Below are 17381 nucleotides of genomic sequence, written 5' to 3' on the forward strand. Positions count from 1 at the left end.
TGCTATAGGTGACTGCAGCAGCTCGGTTACTATGGGTGAATCTCCCGTTGCTATAGGTGACTGCAGCAGCTCGGTTGCTATGGGTGACTCTCCTGTTGCTATGCTCCCAGCAGTCTACGCGCCGTCCTCACACGTCATCTCGCGGGCTATTTATAGCTCGGGCTATTATTAGCCGCTGTGTGTAGCCCCCCGCTCGCCCCCTCTCTCCGTCAGCTCCTCTGACGCGCTGTCTCTGACTCACGGCCTGACCCTACGCTACAGCAGAGCTTCTCGCCACTACCGTCCATTGTCTGCAGAGCATCTCCACCCTCAGCGCGACCTGCGGACTCCGAGCAGTTACGTTACCAGCTGTCTCCGCCCATACCGAGCTTCCCTGCGGACCAGCGTGCACTGCGGTCATTTGCATACGCCCCGCCCTCTATTTACTCTCGTTTCTCCGGTTGATGCGGCAATTCCCAGTCACTGGGGGCGTCTGTAATCACTTGATGCCCCGTGAGTATCGAGGACGACTGCAACGGAACCGCCTTGTTGCAATCTCCATAAGTCCAGCGCCTCCGGGCCGGCGGCCGTTATATAGCGCCGCGACCGCCATGTTTCCCGCCCGGATGATCCTCAGTGGTCTGGGGTGCAGGCTTCAAACCTGTAGCTGTCTAGGGACAGAGTGGTTCAATTCCACCCTCCGGGCGGGAAACCGTCAGCAAGAAGGGCGCGGGCTGTGCAGAAGAGAAGAAGAGCTGCTGGACAGAAGGAAACCGCAGAAAGCAGAGCTTCATTTATTTTACTCTTTTCATACTAGAAACTACAAGAGCAGAATAGTGAGTGCAGCTCTGGAGTATAATACAGGATGTAACTCAGGATCAGTATTGTAATGTATGTACACAGTGACTGCACCAGCAGAATAGTGAGTGCAGCTCTGGAGGATAATACAGGATGTAACTCAGGATCAGTAATGTAATGTATGTACACAGTGACTGCACCAGCAGAATAGTGAGTGCAGCTCTGGAGTATAATACAGGAGGTAACTCAGGATCAGTAATGTAATGTATGTACACAGTGACTGCACCAGCAGAATAATGAGTGCAGCTCTGGAGTATAATACAGGAGGTAACTCAGTATCAGTAATGTAATGTATGTACACAGTGACTGCACCAGCAGAATAGTGAGTGCAGCTCTGGAGTATAATACAGGATGTAACTCAGGATCAGTATTGTAATGTATGTACACAGTGACTGCACCAGCAGAATAGTGAGTGCAGCTCTGGAGTATAATACAGGATGTAACTCAGGATCAGTATTGTAATGTATGTACACAGTGACTGCACCAGCAGAATAGTGAGTGCAGCTCTGGAGTATAATACAGGATGTAACTCAGGATCAGTAATGTAATGTATGTACACAGTGACTGCACCAGCAGAATAGTGAGTGCAGCTCTGGAGTATAATACAGGATGTAACTCAGGATCAGTAATGTAATGTATGTACACAGTGACTGCACCAGCAGAATAGTGAGTGCAGCTCTGGAGTATAATACAGGATGTAACTCAGGATCAGTAATGACTGGTTTGTATCGTGCCCTGGTCGGGGAGTTTTGGTACACCGCTACAGCTGTGGTTTTCCTGGGATCTCGCTGCCATACATGGGGGAGGAGGAGGTGCGTTGTTGCTGCTCAGCAGCTTCAGACATTCATATCAATAACACAGAAAGTCCTGGAAATGTTTTTATTTCTGTATCATTGTTTTCCGGACCGTTGTTCGGGTTCTGGGCTTCTCATGTTGTGCGGCTCCCATCTTGCATTCTGCTTGTTTGTGATTCGAATACAGATTTGTAGAAGATGTCATCGCTCTAAGTCCTGGAAGTCAGATAGTAAAACAATGATCTGATATAAGGAAGAAGAGGACGTTTTTGTATAAATGGTTCCCAGCACCAGCACTGGCGCCTCCATCGCCCGGCAGCTGACTTTTGTGCTTTTCCCTTTCGGGTGTCGGGTCTCTTACCTGTTATCTGTTTCCTTCTCACGGTGCACCCTGATGTAGAAGTTCCCCTCCTGGTTGGCGTCATATGTGGATGGTACAATCACGTATTCTCCTGGGGTCAGAGATGCCCTCATTGTCACCCCACGGCTGTTCTGTGCTGGGCCACTGTCAGCCACCGGGCGGCTCCTCGTGAAGAATCCACGATCGAGATGTGGACGGGGAACCTGGGACAAGGATTGTGCTGTCAGATTATTCTGGACAATTTCACTCCTCGCCCCCTACATCATCACAGCACCCCTGGAATAGTCCTTCATCACAGAAATGACCCTGTGGAAACGAGAGCGATGGGACCTGCGGTCAGAAGGGTTCAGGTCTTTCCCTAACTTGAATGGATCATCTGGCCATTTTCTCCGAACCCAATCGCAGAGAAAGAAGGTTCCTGTTTCTTCTGGACCTACTCATTGACAAAATCATGGCTGTGCATGTGTCACTTCTGTGTCGTGCAATGCGTGCGCCTCCTCGCCGTGCAATGCATACGCTGCCTCCCTGTGCATGTGCAGCCTCCTCGCCGTGCAATGCATACGCTGCCTCCCTGTGCATGTGCCGCCTCCTCGCCGTGCAATGCATACGCTGCCTCCCTGTGCATGTGCCGCCTCCTCGCCGTGCAATGCATACGCTGCCTCCCTGTGCATGTGCCGCCTCCTCGCTGTGCAATGCATGTGCCGCCTCCTCGCCGTGCAATGCTCATGCTGCCTTGCTGTGCATGCGCCGCCTTCTCGCTGTGCAATGCATACACTGTCTCCCTGTGCAATGCATACGCCGCCTCCTCGCCGTGCAATGCATACGCTGCCTCCCTGTGCATGCGCTGCCTCCTCGCTGTGCAATGCATATGCTGCCTCCCTGTGCATGCGCCGCCTTCTCGCTGTGCAATGCATACGCTGCCTCCCTGTGCATGTGCCACCTCCTCGCCGTGCAATGCATACGCTGCCTCCCTGTGTATGTGCCGCCTCCTCGCCGTGCAATGCATACGCTGCCTCCCTGTGCATGTGCCGCTTCCTCGCCGTGCAATGCATACGCTGCCTCCTTGTGCATGTGCCGCCTCCTAGCCGTGCAATGCATACGCTGCCTCCCTGTGCATGTGCCGCCTCCTCGCCGTGCAATGCATACGCTGCCTCCCTGTGCATGTGCCGCCTCCTGGCCGTGCAATGCATACGCTGCCTCCCTGTGCATGCGCCGCCTCCTCGCCGTGCAATGCATACGCTGCCTCCTTGTGCATGTGCCGCCTCCTCGCCGTGCAATGCATACGCTGCCTCCCTGTGCATGCGCCGCCTCCTCGCTGTGCAATGCATACGCTGCCTCCCTGTGCATGTGCCGCCTCCTCGCCGTGCAATGCATACGCTGCCTCCCTCTGCATGTGCCGCCTCCTCGCCGTGCAATGCATACGCTGCCTCCTTGTGCATGTGCCGCCTCCTCGCCGTGCAATTCATACGCTGCCTCCCTGTGCATGCGCCGCCTCCTCGCCGTGCAATGCATACGCTGCCTCCCTGTGCATGTGCCGCCTCCTCGCCGTGCAATGCATACGCTGCCTCCCTCTGCATGGGCCGCCTCCTCGCCGTGCAATGCATACGCTGCCTCCCTGTGCATGTGCCGCCTCCTCGCCGTGCAATGCATACGCTGCCTCCCTCTGCATGTGCCACCTCCTCGCCGTGCAATGCATACCCTGCCTCCCTCTGCATGCGCCGCCTCCTCGCCGTGCAATGTGTATGTCGCCTATTCGCTGTGCAATGTTTACGCTGGCTCCCTGCAATGCTGGTGCCGCCTCCTTGCTGTGCAATGTGTATGTCGTCTCTCCACCATGCCAGGAAGACTGATGGGTTGTGGACTAACGAGACCCAGGTGTGATCTATCTGTTGGCCCTATTTCCACACTTGTATGATGAGTCGCCCTGGTGGGGTGAGGTGAACGGTGACCCCAGTGCCGATTCTCACCAGCTCTTCAGGAACCTGAGAAAGAAAAAAATTAAACTATTAGCTGCCAACCGGGAGGTGAAGAGCAACATCTCTCAAGGAGGCTGCAGTCTGTTCGAATGTCAGTGATTCAGCTGCCGGAGCGGCTCTCGGGCCCTATAACACAGGACCCCAGGCCACACACATCCTGCTCCTGAACCCCACATTAGGGTGGATATTTTGGAGGGATTGTATTCCGTACACACAAGGCCTGGGATCACAGATTATCCTATATAATGGTATCAGTGGGTGTTACTCACCCTGTACAGGTGACACGTCAGGTGGAGTTTTGCGACTCTTCTGTCCGTCTGCAGCAGCTCCGCTAACACCGTCCAGCGCTCCTCATTCCCCGGCTCAGTGACTGACTCCTCCTCCGGGTCGGAGGTGACGCCCAAGCGGAAACGGAATTGTGGATTAGTGAAGAAAGATTCTAAATAATTGGAATTAGGGTTGTTAGTGACTGTGGTGGGTGATGCTGGAGAGTCTCTGCACAGCACAGCCCCGATTACTGCACCAGTCATAGCCCCGATTGCTGCACCAGTCATAGCCCTGATTGCTGCACCAGTCATAGCCCCGATTGCTGCACCAGCCATAGCCCCGATTGCTGCACCAGTCATGGCCTCAATTGCTGCTCCAGCCATAGACTCGACGGCTGCACCAGTGATAGCCCCGATTTCTGCATCAGCGATAGTCCCGATTTCTGCACCAGCCATAGCCCCGATTGCTGCACCAGCCATAGCCCCGATTGCTGCACCAGCCATAGCCCCGATTGCTGCACCAGCCATAGCCCCGATTGCTGCACCAGCCATAGCCCCGATTGCTGCACCAGTCATAGCCCCGATTGCTGCACCAACCATAGCCCCGATTGCTGCACCAGTCATAGCCCCGATTGCTGCACCAGTCATAGCCCCGATTGCTGCACCAGCCATAGCCCCGATTGCTGCACCAGCCATAGCCCCGATTGCTGCACCAGCCATAGCCCCGATTGCTGCACCAGTCATAGCCCCGATTGCTGCACCAGCCATAGCCCCGATTTCTGCATCAGCCATAGCCCCGATTTCTGCACCAGCCATAGCCCCGATTGCAACACCAGCCATAGCCCCGATTGCTGCATCAACCATAGCCCCGATTGCTGCACCAGCCATAGCCCCGATTGCTGCACTAGCCATAGCCCCGATTGCTGCACTAGCCATAGCCCCGATTGCTGCACCAGCCATATCCCCGATTGCTGCACCAGCCATAGCCCCGATTGCTGCACCAGCCATAGCCCCGATTGCTGCACCAGCCATAGCCCCGATTGCTGCACCAGCCATAGCCCCGATTGCTGCACCAGCCATAGCCCCGATTGCTGCACCAGCCATAGCCCCGATTGCTGCACCAGCCATAGCCCCGATTGCTGCACCAGCCATAGCCCCGATTGCTGCACCAGTCATAGCCCCGATTGCTGCACCAGCCATAGCCCCGATTGCTGCACCAGCCATAGCCCCGATTGCTGCACCAGCCATAGCCCCGATTTCTGCACCAGCCATAGCCCCGATTTCTGCACCAGCCATAGCCCCGATTGCAACACCAGCCATAGCCCCGATTGCTGCATCAACCATAGCCCCGATTGCTGCACCAGCCATAGCCCCGATTGCTGCACTAGCCATAGCCCCGATTGCTGCACTAGCCATAGCCCCGATTGCTGCACCAGCCATATCCCCGATTGCTGCACCAGCCATAACCCCGATTGCTGCACCAGCCATAGCCCCGATTGCTGCACCAGCCATAGCCCCGATTGCTGCACCAGCCATAGCCCCGATTGCTGCACCAGTCATAGCCCCGATTGCTGCACCAGCCATAGCCCCGATTGCTGCACCAGCCATAGCCCCGATTGCTGCACTAGCCATAGCCCCGATTGCTGCACCAGCCATAGCCCCGATTGCTGCACCAGTCATAGCCCCGATTGCTGCACCAGCCATAGCCCCGATTGCTGCACCAGCCATAGCCCCGATTGCTGCACCAGCCATATCCCCGATTGCTGCACCAGCCATAGCCCCGATTGCTGCACTAGCCATAGCTAGCTAGCTATTCATCAAAAAGGTTTTTATTTAACCGTTTTGATGAATAAGGCCCATTGTGCCCGTGTGCACAGTGTTGTACTCACTCAGTCTGCGTCCTCCTCCTGCATTGACCCCACGCTCCCAGCGGCCCGACAGTTCAGTGACCTTGTACTGAGGTGAGTCCTGGTGTTCACAAATGACAATCCACGAAAAGAGGCTGCAGAAATCCTCACAGAGCATCCTGCAAAGAGAGATGGCGGGGTCAACTAGAGGACAGAGAGAGGCGTTGGGGTCAGCCAGAGGGCAGAGAGAGATGGCGGGGTCAGCCAGAGGGCAGAGAGAGATGGCGGGGTCAGCCAGAGGGCAAAAAGAGAGGGCGGGGTCAGCCAGAGGGCAGAGAGAGATGGCGGGGTCAGCCAGAGGGCAGAGAGAGATGGCGGGGTCAGCCAGAGGGCAAAAAGAGAGGGCGGGGTCAGCCAGAGGGCAGAGAGAGATGGCGGGGTCAGCCAGAGGGCAGAGAGAGATGGCGGGGTCAGCCAGAGGGCAGAGAGAGATGGCGGGGTCAGCCAGAGGGCAAAAAGAGAGGGCGGGGTCAGCCAGAGGGCAGTGAGAGATGGCGGGGTCAGCCAGAGGGCAGAGAGAGATGGCGGGGTCAGCCAGAGGGCAGAGAGAGATGGGGTCAGCCAGAGGGCAGTAAGAGAGGGCGGGGTCAGCCAGAGGGCAGAGAGAGATGGCGGGGTCAGCCAGAGGGCAGAGAGAGATGGCGGGGTCAGCCAGAGGGCAAAAAGAGAGGGCGGGGTCAGCCAGAGGGCAGAGAGAGATGGCGGGGTCAGCCAGAGGGCAGAGAGAGATGGCGGGGTCAGCCAGAGGGCAAAAAGAGAGGGCGGGGTCAGCCAGAGGGCAGAGAGAGATGGCGGGGTCAGCCAGATGGCATAGAGAGAGATGGCGGGGTCAGCCAGAGGGCAGAGAGAGATGGCGGGGTCAGCCAGAGGGCAGAGAGAGATGGCGGGGTCAGCCAGAGGGCAGAAAGAGAGGGCGGGGTCAGCCAGAGGGCAGAAAGAGAGGGCGGGGTCAGCCAGAGGGCAGAGAGAGATGGCGGGGTCAGCCAGAGGGCAGAAAGAGAGGGCGGGGTCAGCCAGAAGGCAGAAAGAGAGGGCGGGGTCAGCCAGAGGGCAGAGAGAGATGGCGGGGTTAGCCAGAGGGCAGAGAGAGATGGCGGGGTCAGCCAGAGGGCAGAGAGAGATGGCGGGGTCAGCCAGAGGGCAGAAAGAGAGGGCGGGGTCAGCCAGATGACATAGAGAGAGATGGAGGGGTCAGCTAGAGGGCAGAGAGAGGTGGCGGGGTCAGCCAGAGGGCAGAAAGAGAGGGCGGGGTCAGCCAGAGGGCAGAAAGAGAGGGCGGGGTCAGCCAGAGGGCAGAGAGAGATGGCGGGGTCAGCCAGAGGGCAGAAAGAGAGGGCGGGGTCAGCCAGAGGGCAGAGAGAGATGGCGGGGTCAGCCAGAGGGCAGAAAGAGAGGGCGGGGTCAGCCAGAGGGCAGAGAGAGATGGCGGGGTCAGTCAAAGGGAAGAGAAAGATGGCAGGGTCAGCCAGAGCGAGAGAGGGCGGGGTCAGCCAGAGCAGAAAGACCACAGGAGAGAAGACATCATGGACAAAGAAGACCATAGACCAGTGTTTCCCAAACCCCATCCTCACGGACCCCCACAGGTCATGTTTTCAGGATCTCCTTAGTATTACATCGGTGACTGAAGTATCATCAAGGCATCAGGAATTCTCTCACCTGTGTAATACTACACCGCGTGCAGAATTATTATTCAAATGCGTATTTTGATCACATGATACGTTTTCTACATGTCGTCCTACTCCAAGCTGCATATTCCTGAGAGCCAACTACCAATGAAGTAAATCTGGTGATGTGCATCTCTGTAATGAGGAGGGGTGTTGACTAATGACATCAACACCCTATATAAGGTGTGCTTAATTATTAGGCAGCTTCCTTTCCTTTGGCAAAATGGGTCAGAAGAGAGATTTGACGGCTCTGAAAAGTCCAATATTGTGAGATGTCTTGCAGAGGGATGCAGCAGTCTTGAAATTTCCAAACTTTTGAAGCGTGATCACCGAACAATCAAGCGTTTCATGGCAAATAGCCAACAGGGTCGTAAGAAGCGTGTTGGCCAAAAAAGGAGCAAAATAACTGCCCATGAATTGAGGAAAATCAAGCGTGAAGCTGCCAAGATGCCATTCACCACCAGTTTTGCCATATTTCAGAGCTGCAACGTTACTGGAGTATCAAAAATCACAAGGTGTGCAATACTCGGGGACATGGCCAAGGTAAGGAAGGCTGAAAAACCACCACCTCTGAACAAGAAACATAAGATAAAACGTCAAGAATGGGCCAAGAAATATCTTAAGACTGATTTTTCAAAGGTTTTATGGACTGATGAAATGAGAGTGACTCTTGATGGGTCAGATGGATGGGCCAGAGGCTGGATCAGTAAAGGGCAGAGAGCGCCACTCCGACTCAGACGCCAGCAAGGTGGAGGTGGGGTACTGGTATGGGCTGGTATCATCAAAGATGAACTTGTGGGACCTTTTCGGGTTGAGGATGGAGTGAAGCTCAACTCCCAGACCTACTGCCAGTTTCTGGAAGACAACTTCTTCAAGCAGTGGTACAGGAAGAAGTCGGTATCATTAAAGAAAAACATGATTTTCATGCAGGACAATGCTCCATGACATGCATCCAACTACTCCACAGCGTGGCTGGCCAGTAAAGGTCTAAAAGAAGAAAAAATAATGACATGGCCCCCTTGTTCACCTGATCTGAACCCCATAGAGAACCTGTGGCCCATCATAAAATGTGAGATCTACAGGGAGGGAAAACAGTACACCTCTCGGGACAGTGTCTGGGAGGCTGTGGTGGCTGCTGCACGCAATGTTGATCGAAAACAGATCAAGCAACTGACAGAATCTATGGATGGAGGCTGCTGAGTGTCATCATAAAGAAAGGGGGTTATACTGATCACTAATTTTTTTGGTTTTGTTTTTGCATGTCAGAAATGTTTATTTCTAAATTTTGTGCACTGATATTGGTTTACCTGGTGAAAATAAACAAGTGAGATGGGATTATATTTGGTTTTTATTAAGTTGCCTAATAATTCTGCACAGTAATAGTTACCAGCAGAAACAGATATCCCCCTAAGATAGCCAAATCTAAAAAAAAACCACTCCAACTTCCAAAAATATTAAGCTTGGATATTTATGAGTCTTTTGGGTTGATTGAGAACATAGTTGTTGATCAATAATAAAAATAATCCTCTAAAATACAACTTGCCTAATAATTCTGCACACAGTGTAAGGAGATTCTGAAAACATGACCTGTGGGGGTCCGTGAGGATGGGGTTTGGGAAACACTGCCATAGACTCTTGGTTCTGTGGAGATGTTCATGTTTTATGGCAGACAAAGTGGGCACCTGGGTGTTCTTATTGTGTGGTCTCGGACTGGAGCCATTGTTGTCTCTGTGACCAAGGACAGATCTCTGGTTATGTTATATGGCTACAGCTGTGGGAGGGTAATGGACTGTGAAGGTGGTGGCTACAGGGTCCCACAGAGGTGCAGACTGACCCATACAGGTGGTCGTAGGCTGTGACAAAGGATGGGCTTTGGAGACCCTTGGCAGGATAGAATGTTAAGCCTACAGTACAGTAACTTTAGCCCAATGCAGCCTGGTGGGCTCGATTGTAGAGTCGAGACCCCTACGTTATGGACTCCGCTGTTACGCCATCACCTGTAATTCGATGAATCTGTTGCACTGCAATGTCTGTGGTCACACGGAGCCCCTCTTATGTGTCACCGTGTAGCAGTCCGAGCAGATTGTGGGCAACCACCATGTAGTCACCTCCTGAGCTCAGGCCTTCTGCATGCCCCATATTACGGCATATGAACCTGCTCCTTTCATACAAGATAAATGTCTTTACCAGAACTCGCCGTCTTCTTTCTGGAGGTTCAGCGCTTTCCGCTCTATGTCTGACACTGAGCTCCACTCCTGGGATCTGCAAGGGAATCACAAAGGCACAATGACTCGATGATCAAAGCAATGTAAGACCCCCCACCATAAGCACCACGGGAATGGAGGAGCTCCAGCCTTCTCCTGACTGCAGGTCCAGTCCATGAGGAGGAATGGAGACCTGTAAGTGATCATCTCCTACCCCAATCCTCCGCTGTAACATGTACTTGCTCCCACTCACTTGTCGCTCCAGGGGCCGTTATACTCAGTGAAGCCCCATGGATTCCTCAGCCTGATGAGTGTGACCTCCCCGGAGCTGAGCTTCACCTGGATGGAGAATTGGTGAAAAATGGTGAGGATGATGGGAGTAGATCCTGCATCATCATCCAGTGTTATTGTGAGATACGGGGGGGGGGGCAGAAATAAACCCAATCACTAGCTCAGTCTCCAGGAAAATCCCATATTCTAGATGTCCCACGGCGGATTCCCACTTAATCGTCGCCTTCTTTCTGGGTGAGGGGTGTGGGCAGCAGGTAACCACTGGTGTATTGTGTCATGGTTGCACTTACCTCCTTGGCTCCTAGAACTGAGTATGCATGTCCCATCACCAAGCCATCTTCATCCACACGTCCCACGTCTGCGGGATCTGAAACCTTCCAGGGGACAGGGACTTAATGTAAAATCTGAGCTTAGTGCAATACTCAGGATGGACAATGGAGGACACTACTCACCTGGATATAGCAGGCCATGAGGGACTGCTTGCTCTCTGCCTCTGTGACCATCTCCCAGACTTCCTCTGATGGGTATCTACTTAGACTCACGCTCTCTGCTATTCCGCCAGTGAAGTCTTCCAACGTCTCTGCAATGGTTCCACCCTGCAGTGCAGAATAGCCTCCGCACACCCTGAGAGGACACACATGGAGGGGATGAGGAGTCTGACTATCGCAACCCCCGCAGCTCAGATACATGTGAGGGTCACGGTACAGAGAGAACCTGGAGCACTCCAAGTCTCAGCAGCCTTAGCGTGGAGCTCTGGGTGAGCGATGGACGTACTTGGCGTAGGCTTTCTCCAGCAGGGCGCTCCATAGTTCCACTTGAGAGTCGCTCTTCGTGTACACAAGTCGACCTTTTTTGGTTGGGAGTTTGTCGTCAATCACAACATCGAACCATTCACCAAACTGCCACAACTGCAGAGACGAGGGGGCGATCATCAGTATGTCTACCAGATGGACCCCCTGCTCCGACCACATCCCAGTCTGCACCCCCTGCTCCGACCACATCCCAGTCTGCATCCCCTGCTCTGACCACATCCCAGTCTGCACTCCTGCTCCGACCACATCCCAGTCTGCACCCCCTGCTTCGACCACATCCCAGTCTGCACCCCCTGCTCCGACCACATCCCAGTCTGCACCTCCTGCTCCGACCACATCCCAGTCTGCACCTCTTGCTCCGACCACATCCCAGTCTGCACCCCCTGCTCCTACCACATCCCAGTCTGCACCCCCTGCTCTGACCACATCCCAGTCTGCACCCCCTGCTCCCACCACATCCCAGTCTGCACTCCCTGCTTCGACCACATCCCGGTCTACACCTCATGCTCTAACCACATTCCAGTCTGCACCCTGTGCTCCGACCACATCCCAGTCTGCACCTCCCGCTCCGACCACATCCCAGTCTGCACCCCGTGCTCCAACCACATCCCAGTCTGCACCCCCTGCTCCCACCACATCCCAGTCTGCACCCCGTGCTCCGACCACATCCCAGTCTGCACCCCCTGCTCCCAACATCTTCCAGTCTGCACCCCCTGCTCCCATCACTTCCCAGTCTGCATACCCTGCTCTGTCCACATCCCAGTCTGCACACCCTGCTCTGTAAAAATCCCAGTCTGCATCCCCTGCTCCGCCGACCACATCCCAGTCTGCACCTCCTGCTCCGGCCACATCCCAGTCTGTACCTTTTGCTCCGACCACATCCCAGTTTGCACCCTGTGCTTCGACTACATCCCAGTCTGCACCCTGTGCTCCAACCACATCCCAGTCTGCACCCCCTGCTCCGACCACATCCCAGTCTGCACCCCCTGCTCCCACTACATCCCAGTCTGCACCCCCTGCTCCGACCACATCCCAGTCTGCACCCCGTGCTCTGACCACATCCCAGTCTGCACCCCCTGCTTCGACCACATCCCAGTCTGCACCCCCTGCTCCGACCTCATCCCAGTCTGCACCCCCTGCTCCGACCACATCCCAGTCTGCACCCCCTGCTCCCACTACATCCCAGTCTGCACCCCCTGCTCCGACCACATCCCAATCTGCACCCCGTGCTCTGACCACATCCCAGTCTGAACCTCCTGCTCCGACCACATCCTAGTCTGCACCCCCTGCTCCCACCACATCCCAGTCTGCACCCCCTGCTCCCACTACATCCCAGTCTGCACCCCCTGCTCCCACCACATCACAGTCTGCACCCCCTGCTCCGACCACATCCAAGTCTGCACCTCCTGCTCCCACCACATCCCAGTCTGCACCCCCTGCTCCCACCACCTCCCAGTCTGCACCCCCTGCTCCCACTACATCCCAGTCTGCACCCCCTGCTCCCACCACATCACAGTCTGCACCCCCTGCTCCGACCATATCCCAGTCTGCACCCCCTGCTCCGATCACATCCCAGTCTGCACCCCCTGCTCCGATCACATCCCAGTCTGCACCCCCTGCTCCCACCACATCACAGTCTGCACCCCCTGCTCCGACCATATCCCAGTCTGCACCCCCTGCTCTGATCACATCCCAGTCTGCACCCCCTGCTCCCACCACATCCCAGTCTGCACCCCCTGCTCCGACCATATCCCAGTCTGCACCCCCTGCTCCGATCACATCCCAGTCTGCACCCCCTGCTCCCACCACATCCCAGTCTGCACCCCCTGCTCCGATCACATCCCAGTCTGCACCCCCTGCTCCGATCACATCCCAGTCTGCACCCCCTGCTCTGTCCATATCTCAACACCCCCTGCTTCATCTACACCAGGACCTCATTTTTCTCTCTGTCAGTTGATTGGACACCTCTCCTCACCTTAAAATGGAATATTCCACAGTAACCATCACTGGGGCTGAAGCTCTGATTAGTAGGGACCACTCGTGAGAACAGAGAGGGGTGGAGTGTGAGAGATGAGATAGTGGACAGGAGCCAGCAGTCACCTAGGGTAAAACAGACATAAGAACAGCCAATATACGTGTCCTCCAGCGAGTCCCTGCTCCGAACATTCACTAACCACTCCAATTATCCCTAAAATGTCATCTTCTGCCCACATCCAAGGTCAAACTGGAAGGTGCCCACAAGAGGATATCATACTGAGCAGGGCTGCGGAGTCAAAGTCGTGGAGTCAAAGTCTGTGTCCATTTTGATGGAGTGGGAGTCGGTATAAAATGGACCGACTTCGACTCCTAAAATATATAACAAATTGGGTACAGTAGTTCAATGCAGTTTATGGGGAATGTTTTTTCATAAGAATTTGGGAAAGTTCTGAAATGTCCTATAAATGTCTGTCCTATTCCTGATCTAAGGGTCTAGACTTTTAGCTGAGATGAATCTGTGCTGCAGTTTATGTACATGATAACAAGTGAAGCTCCTTCTCTACAGATAAGGGGAAAAAAACAAACACAGATAAGGGGAAAAAAACAAACACACAGGGAAGGAAGCACTCATCTCAGAACTGCTGGAGTGAACAGGAAAGCAGGATTAAGAACAAAAAAGAACAGGTTCTTGCTGATAACTGATAATGCTTCAAACATAAGTACAATTAAACTGATGAATGAGAATAACGAAGGTGAACAGCAGCTAGAAGAACATTTCAGATTCAGTATGTTGGAGATGGAAGGCCCCAGTCCTGTTCCCATAACGGAGAAACAAACAGATATTACTACAGAAGAACAGCAGAATGATTCTTTCCAATGAGATGATCTTGTTGAAGCTGCTTCGCACCTCTTTCCTATTCATCACACGCGCTGTGTTGTGCACATGCTGCCGGTGGCAATAAGAGATTCTGATTAGCAAAGTGAGGAATATGGCGATCGCTGCCACAACCCCTAAAACTGATTCCATCTTGAAGAGACGTGAAGAGACGAGCTGGAAAAGGGGCAATTGTGGAATTACAAAATTTTTCACTTGCTCTCAATGAAGTAGAAGAGTTCAATCGTTCATCAAAACTGACGGCGCGAGGCAATTCCTCTACACCCTGAGATCGGTGGAGATGTCGCCCATGTGGTCGCTGCTTCGCCTCCAACCCAAGTTAGTGCAGAGAGGTTGTTCTCCAGCCATGAGCTCAGATTTGAGGTCCTCTATGAAGGAGGATCTGATGGAGGCGATACTATTCCTCAGAACAAATTCATAGACTGCATAGATTGTTGAAGACTGTATTTTTTCCCACTTACTGCAGAGTGTGTAATAAATTGTAAATATGCAAAAAAAAGGTCGTATCCCAATAAATATATTTCATGTTCTATCTAAATAGCTTGATTATTGCATCATCATAATGATTAAAAGCCGGATGTTATCATTCTACTACAGTAAATTTATCACTTAAACATGAGCCGTGTATGAGGGAGTTGTGGAGTTGGATTCATGGAAATTGAGGAGTTGGAGGTTTGGCTTTTACCGACTCCACAGACCTGATACTGAGGGGCTCCCGGCAACTAGAGGTCAGCGGTGACAGAGGCCAGTGATAGAGGTCAGCGGTGACAGAGGCCAGTGATAGAGGTCAGCGGTGACAGAGGCCAGTGATAGAGGTCAGCGGTGACAGAGGCCAGTGATAGAGGTCAGCGGTGACAGAGGCCAGTGATAGACGTCAGTGGTGATAGAGGTCAGTGGTGACAGAGGCCAGTGATAGAGGTCAGTGGTGACAGAGGCCAGTGATAGAGGTCAGTGGTGACAGAGGCCAGTGATAGACGTCAGTGGTGATAGAGGTCAGTGGTGACAGAGGCCAGTGATAGAGGTCAGCGGTGACAGAGGCCAGTGATAGACGTCAGTGGTGAAAGAGGCCAGTGATAGAGGTCAGTGGTGACAGAGGCCAGTGATAGAGGTCAGTGGTGACAGAGGCCAGTGATAGACGTCAGTGGTGATAGAGGTCAGTGGTGACAGAGGCCAGTGATAGAGGTCAGTGGTGATAGAGGCCAGTGATAGAGGTCAGTGGTGACAGAGGCCAGTGATAGAGGTCAGTGGTGACAGAGGCCAGTGATAGACGTCAGTGGTGATAGAGGTCAGTGGTGACAGAGGCCAGTGATAGAGGTCAGTGGTGATAGAGGTCAGTGGTGACAGAGGCCAGTGATAGAGGTCAGCGGTGACAGAGTCCAGTGATAGAGGTCAGTGGTGACAGAGGCCAGTGATAGACGTCAGTGGTGATAGAGGTCAGTGGTGACAGAGGCCAGTGATAGAGGTCAGTGGTGATAGAGGTCAGTGGTGACAGAGGCCAGTGATAGAGGTCGGTGGTGACAGAGGCCAGTGATAGAGGTCAGTGGTGATAGAGGTCAGTGGTGACAGAGGCCGGTGATAGAGGTCAGCGGTGATAGAGGTCAGTGGTGACAGAGGCCAGTGATAGACGTCAGTGGTGATAGAGGTCAGTGGTGACAGAGGCCAGTGATAGAGGTCAGTGGTGATAGAGGTCAGTGGTGACAGAGGCCAGTGATAGAGGTCGGTGGTGACAGAGGCCAGTGATAGAGGTCAGTGGTGATAGAGGTCAGTGGTGACAGAGGCCGGTGATAGAGGTCAGCGGTGATAGAGGTCAGTGGTGACAGAGGCCAGCCGTTGTAGGTGTTATCACTCACACATGAGTCTGCTTACAGCTAGGGACCATTATGATGTCTGTCCCAGCAGAGGACCACCTTGTCCAATACTGGAGCATTTAGACACTTCTCCACCACAGTGACATCTGTGAATGGGAGTCCCCACTTCTCCACTCAGCCTTACGGCTCACTATGGTGACATGTTGGAGGTTGGGCTGTCCTCCACTTACCTAGATCCCCCTGGCAGACATCTGTGCTGCTGGATCCACTCTCAATGAATTTGGGGTTGGAGCAAAAATCCTAAAGAATAAAAAAAGAACAGAACAAATTGTGCGGCATCGTGAGGTCCTTCTCCACCTTCAGGAGCTTCAGGTTCCCACACTGCTCCTGATCTATCTGCTGACAACAGCTCATTATTGGGGGTCACAGCAGTGAGACCCTGGGATCAGATTATTTCTGGGGGGGGTCCTTTTCACAAAAGGGATTGCCTAAAGAGGAAAATACTCCAAGCTTACCGGGGGTCTCTTCCACTCAACATTAGGGTCAGGAACGTCTCGGGGAAACGCAGGGTCCTCAAACAGTTGTCCTTTCTCCAAGCAGAGAGTGCGAAGAGTCTGGTAATCCTGACCGGCCCACATGCTGGAGATAGATTAATAGATAATTAGATTATGGTGGACACCTTCTCATGTATCTGCTTGTTCTGCCGTTGGACGTCCCGTGAGTTCTTATACCTGCGGCTCGGTATCTACGCCCTTTTTCTATGTATTCAGAGATAAAGTGTCACGGATATTCCCTCCTCGCGGTGTAGAAGGATTACATTGTGGTTGTTGGAGCCAAGACAGTGGTGTGACGGGGGAGCGTTGTTCCCACACCTCAGGGGGCGCAGTGATTGGTTGGCGCTGCTCACATAAGGGGTACGTGACACTTGTCAGAGCTGGCGACTGGCATCGTAGGGCCATGTGCAGACACAGGTTTTCTAGTGGAAACCGCTGCAGGGAACACTTTTTTTTTGGGGGGGGAATGTTAGAGACGTGTGGAGGATTTTCTAATGGGTCCGAAAGAATAATCCTCAAGTGACTGTAACCTGCCTGACGGCGGAAGTGATCGTGGTGTTTGCAGACTGGGAGTGGAGAACATTCCCTGAAGATGAGAAGCGTGCGGCCGTCCGGTCTGGACACGTGCTGCTCTTCATGGATGTGGAGGAGATGGGACACAATCTCCGTGGTTTGGAAATTGGGGGTTTTCGTTCCCAGTGTTACTTTCGAACAGTTTTGTGAGAAATTTTTAAGAGTTTTTGAAAGTTCTTTCCCCAAGTACTTTTTCTTGCAGCCTTCTGATTGGACGGCACTTTTATTTACGGCTTGTTGCCTTGGAGACCGACCACCACTACTAGACAGAAGAACATGCGCAGTGCTTATAGGCTTGTTTTGAAGCCGGTCGGGATCCTGAAGAGCACTGCTACCCTCTAATTCCAGGCAGCTTCAGTACAGTGCTTACAAGTTAGACTGCAGCAGTGGTCGGTCACCTAGGCAACGAGCTGTGAACTAAACAAAAAAAGTTCATATCTCAAGAACGAATGAAAATTTTAA

The 17381-nt window shown here is 53.5% G+C and overlaps 1 protein-coding gene and 1 non-coding gene across 3 annotated transcripts; one reads left to right on the top strand and one right to left on the bottom strand.

Annotated features, from left to right (window-relative positions):
* Window positions 1-599: 599 nt before the first annotated feature.
* TRNASTOP-UCA (transfer RNA opal suppressor (anticodon UCA)) lies at window positions 600-686 on the top strand. The gene has a single exon. It is a non-coding gene; the product is annotated as a tRNA-Sec (tRNA).
* Window positions 687-1702: 1016 nt separating this feature from the next.
* Window positions 1703-16845, bottom strand: LOC141155277 (calpain-1 catalytic subunit-like). 2 transcript variants are annotated; one of them, XM_073642097.1, is made up of 14 exons: window positions 16524-16845; window positions 16308-16431; window positions 16023-16092; window positions 13088-13212; window positions 11075-11208; window positions 10753-10924; window positions 10591-10674; window positions 10263-10348; window positions 9993-10067; window positions 6124-6260; window positions 4238-4407; window positions 3960-3974; window positions 1993-2195; window positions 1703-1847 (listed from the first exon to the last, which is right to left on the bottom strand). In XM_073642097.1, exons 2-14 carry the CDS (start codon window positions 16428-16430, stop codon window positions 1841-1843), a joined length of 1401 nt encoding a protein of 466 aa, XP_073498198.1. In that variant the 5' UTR covers window position 16431; window positions 16524-16845; the 3' UTR covers window positions 1703-1840. The 2 variants fall into 2 exon arrangements, with proteins under 2 accessions (XP_073498198.1, XP_073498197.1); XM_073642096.1 differs by lacking the exon at window positions 16524-16845 and having other exon boundaries at window positions 16308-16517.
* Window positions 16846-17381: the final 536 nt, after the last annotated feature.

The sequence above is a fragment of the Phyllobates terribilis genome, unplaced genomic scaffold (assembly GCF_046119375.1).
Source record: "Phyllobates terribilis strain yellow unplaced genomic scaffold, ASM4611937v1 Scaffold_7__3_contigs__length_470593459, whole genome shotgun sequence".
In the NCBI taxonomy this organism is placed as follows: domain Eukaryota; kingdom Metazoa; phylum Chordata; class Amphibia; order Anura; family Dendrobatidae; genus Phyllobates; species Phyllobates terribilis.

Bases quoted from the DNA above. Each gene is read 5' to 3' on its own strand.
- LOC141155277 (XM_073642097.1), bottom strand. From the start codon at position 16,430: ATGTGGGCCGGTCAGGATTACCAGACTCTTCGCACTCTCTGCTTGGAG. The intron at 13,213-16,022 runs GTAAGTGGAGGA...GTTTTACCCTAG, and splicing joins TGTCTGCCAGGGGGATCTAG to GTGACTGCTGGCTCCTGTCC. The intron at 10,068-10,262 runs GTGAGTGGGAGC...ATTCCCTTGCAG, and splicing joins AACGGCCCCTGGAGCGACAA to ATCCCAGGAGTGGAGCTCAG.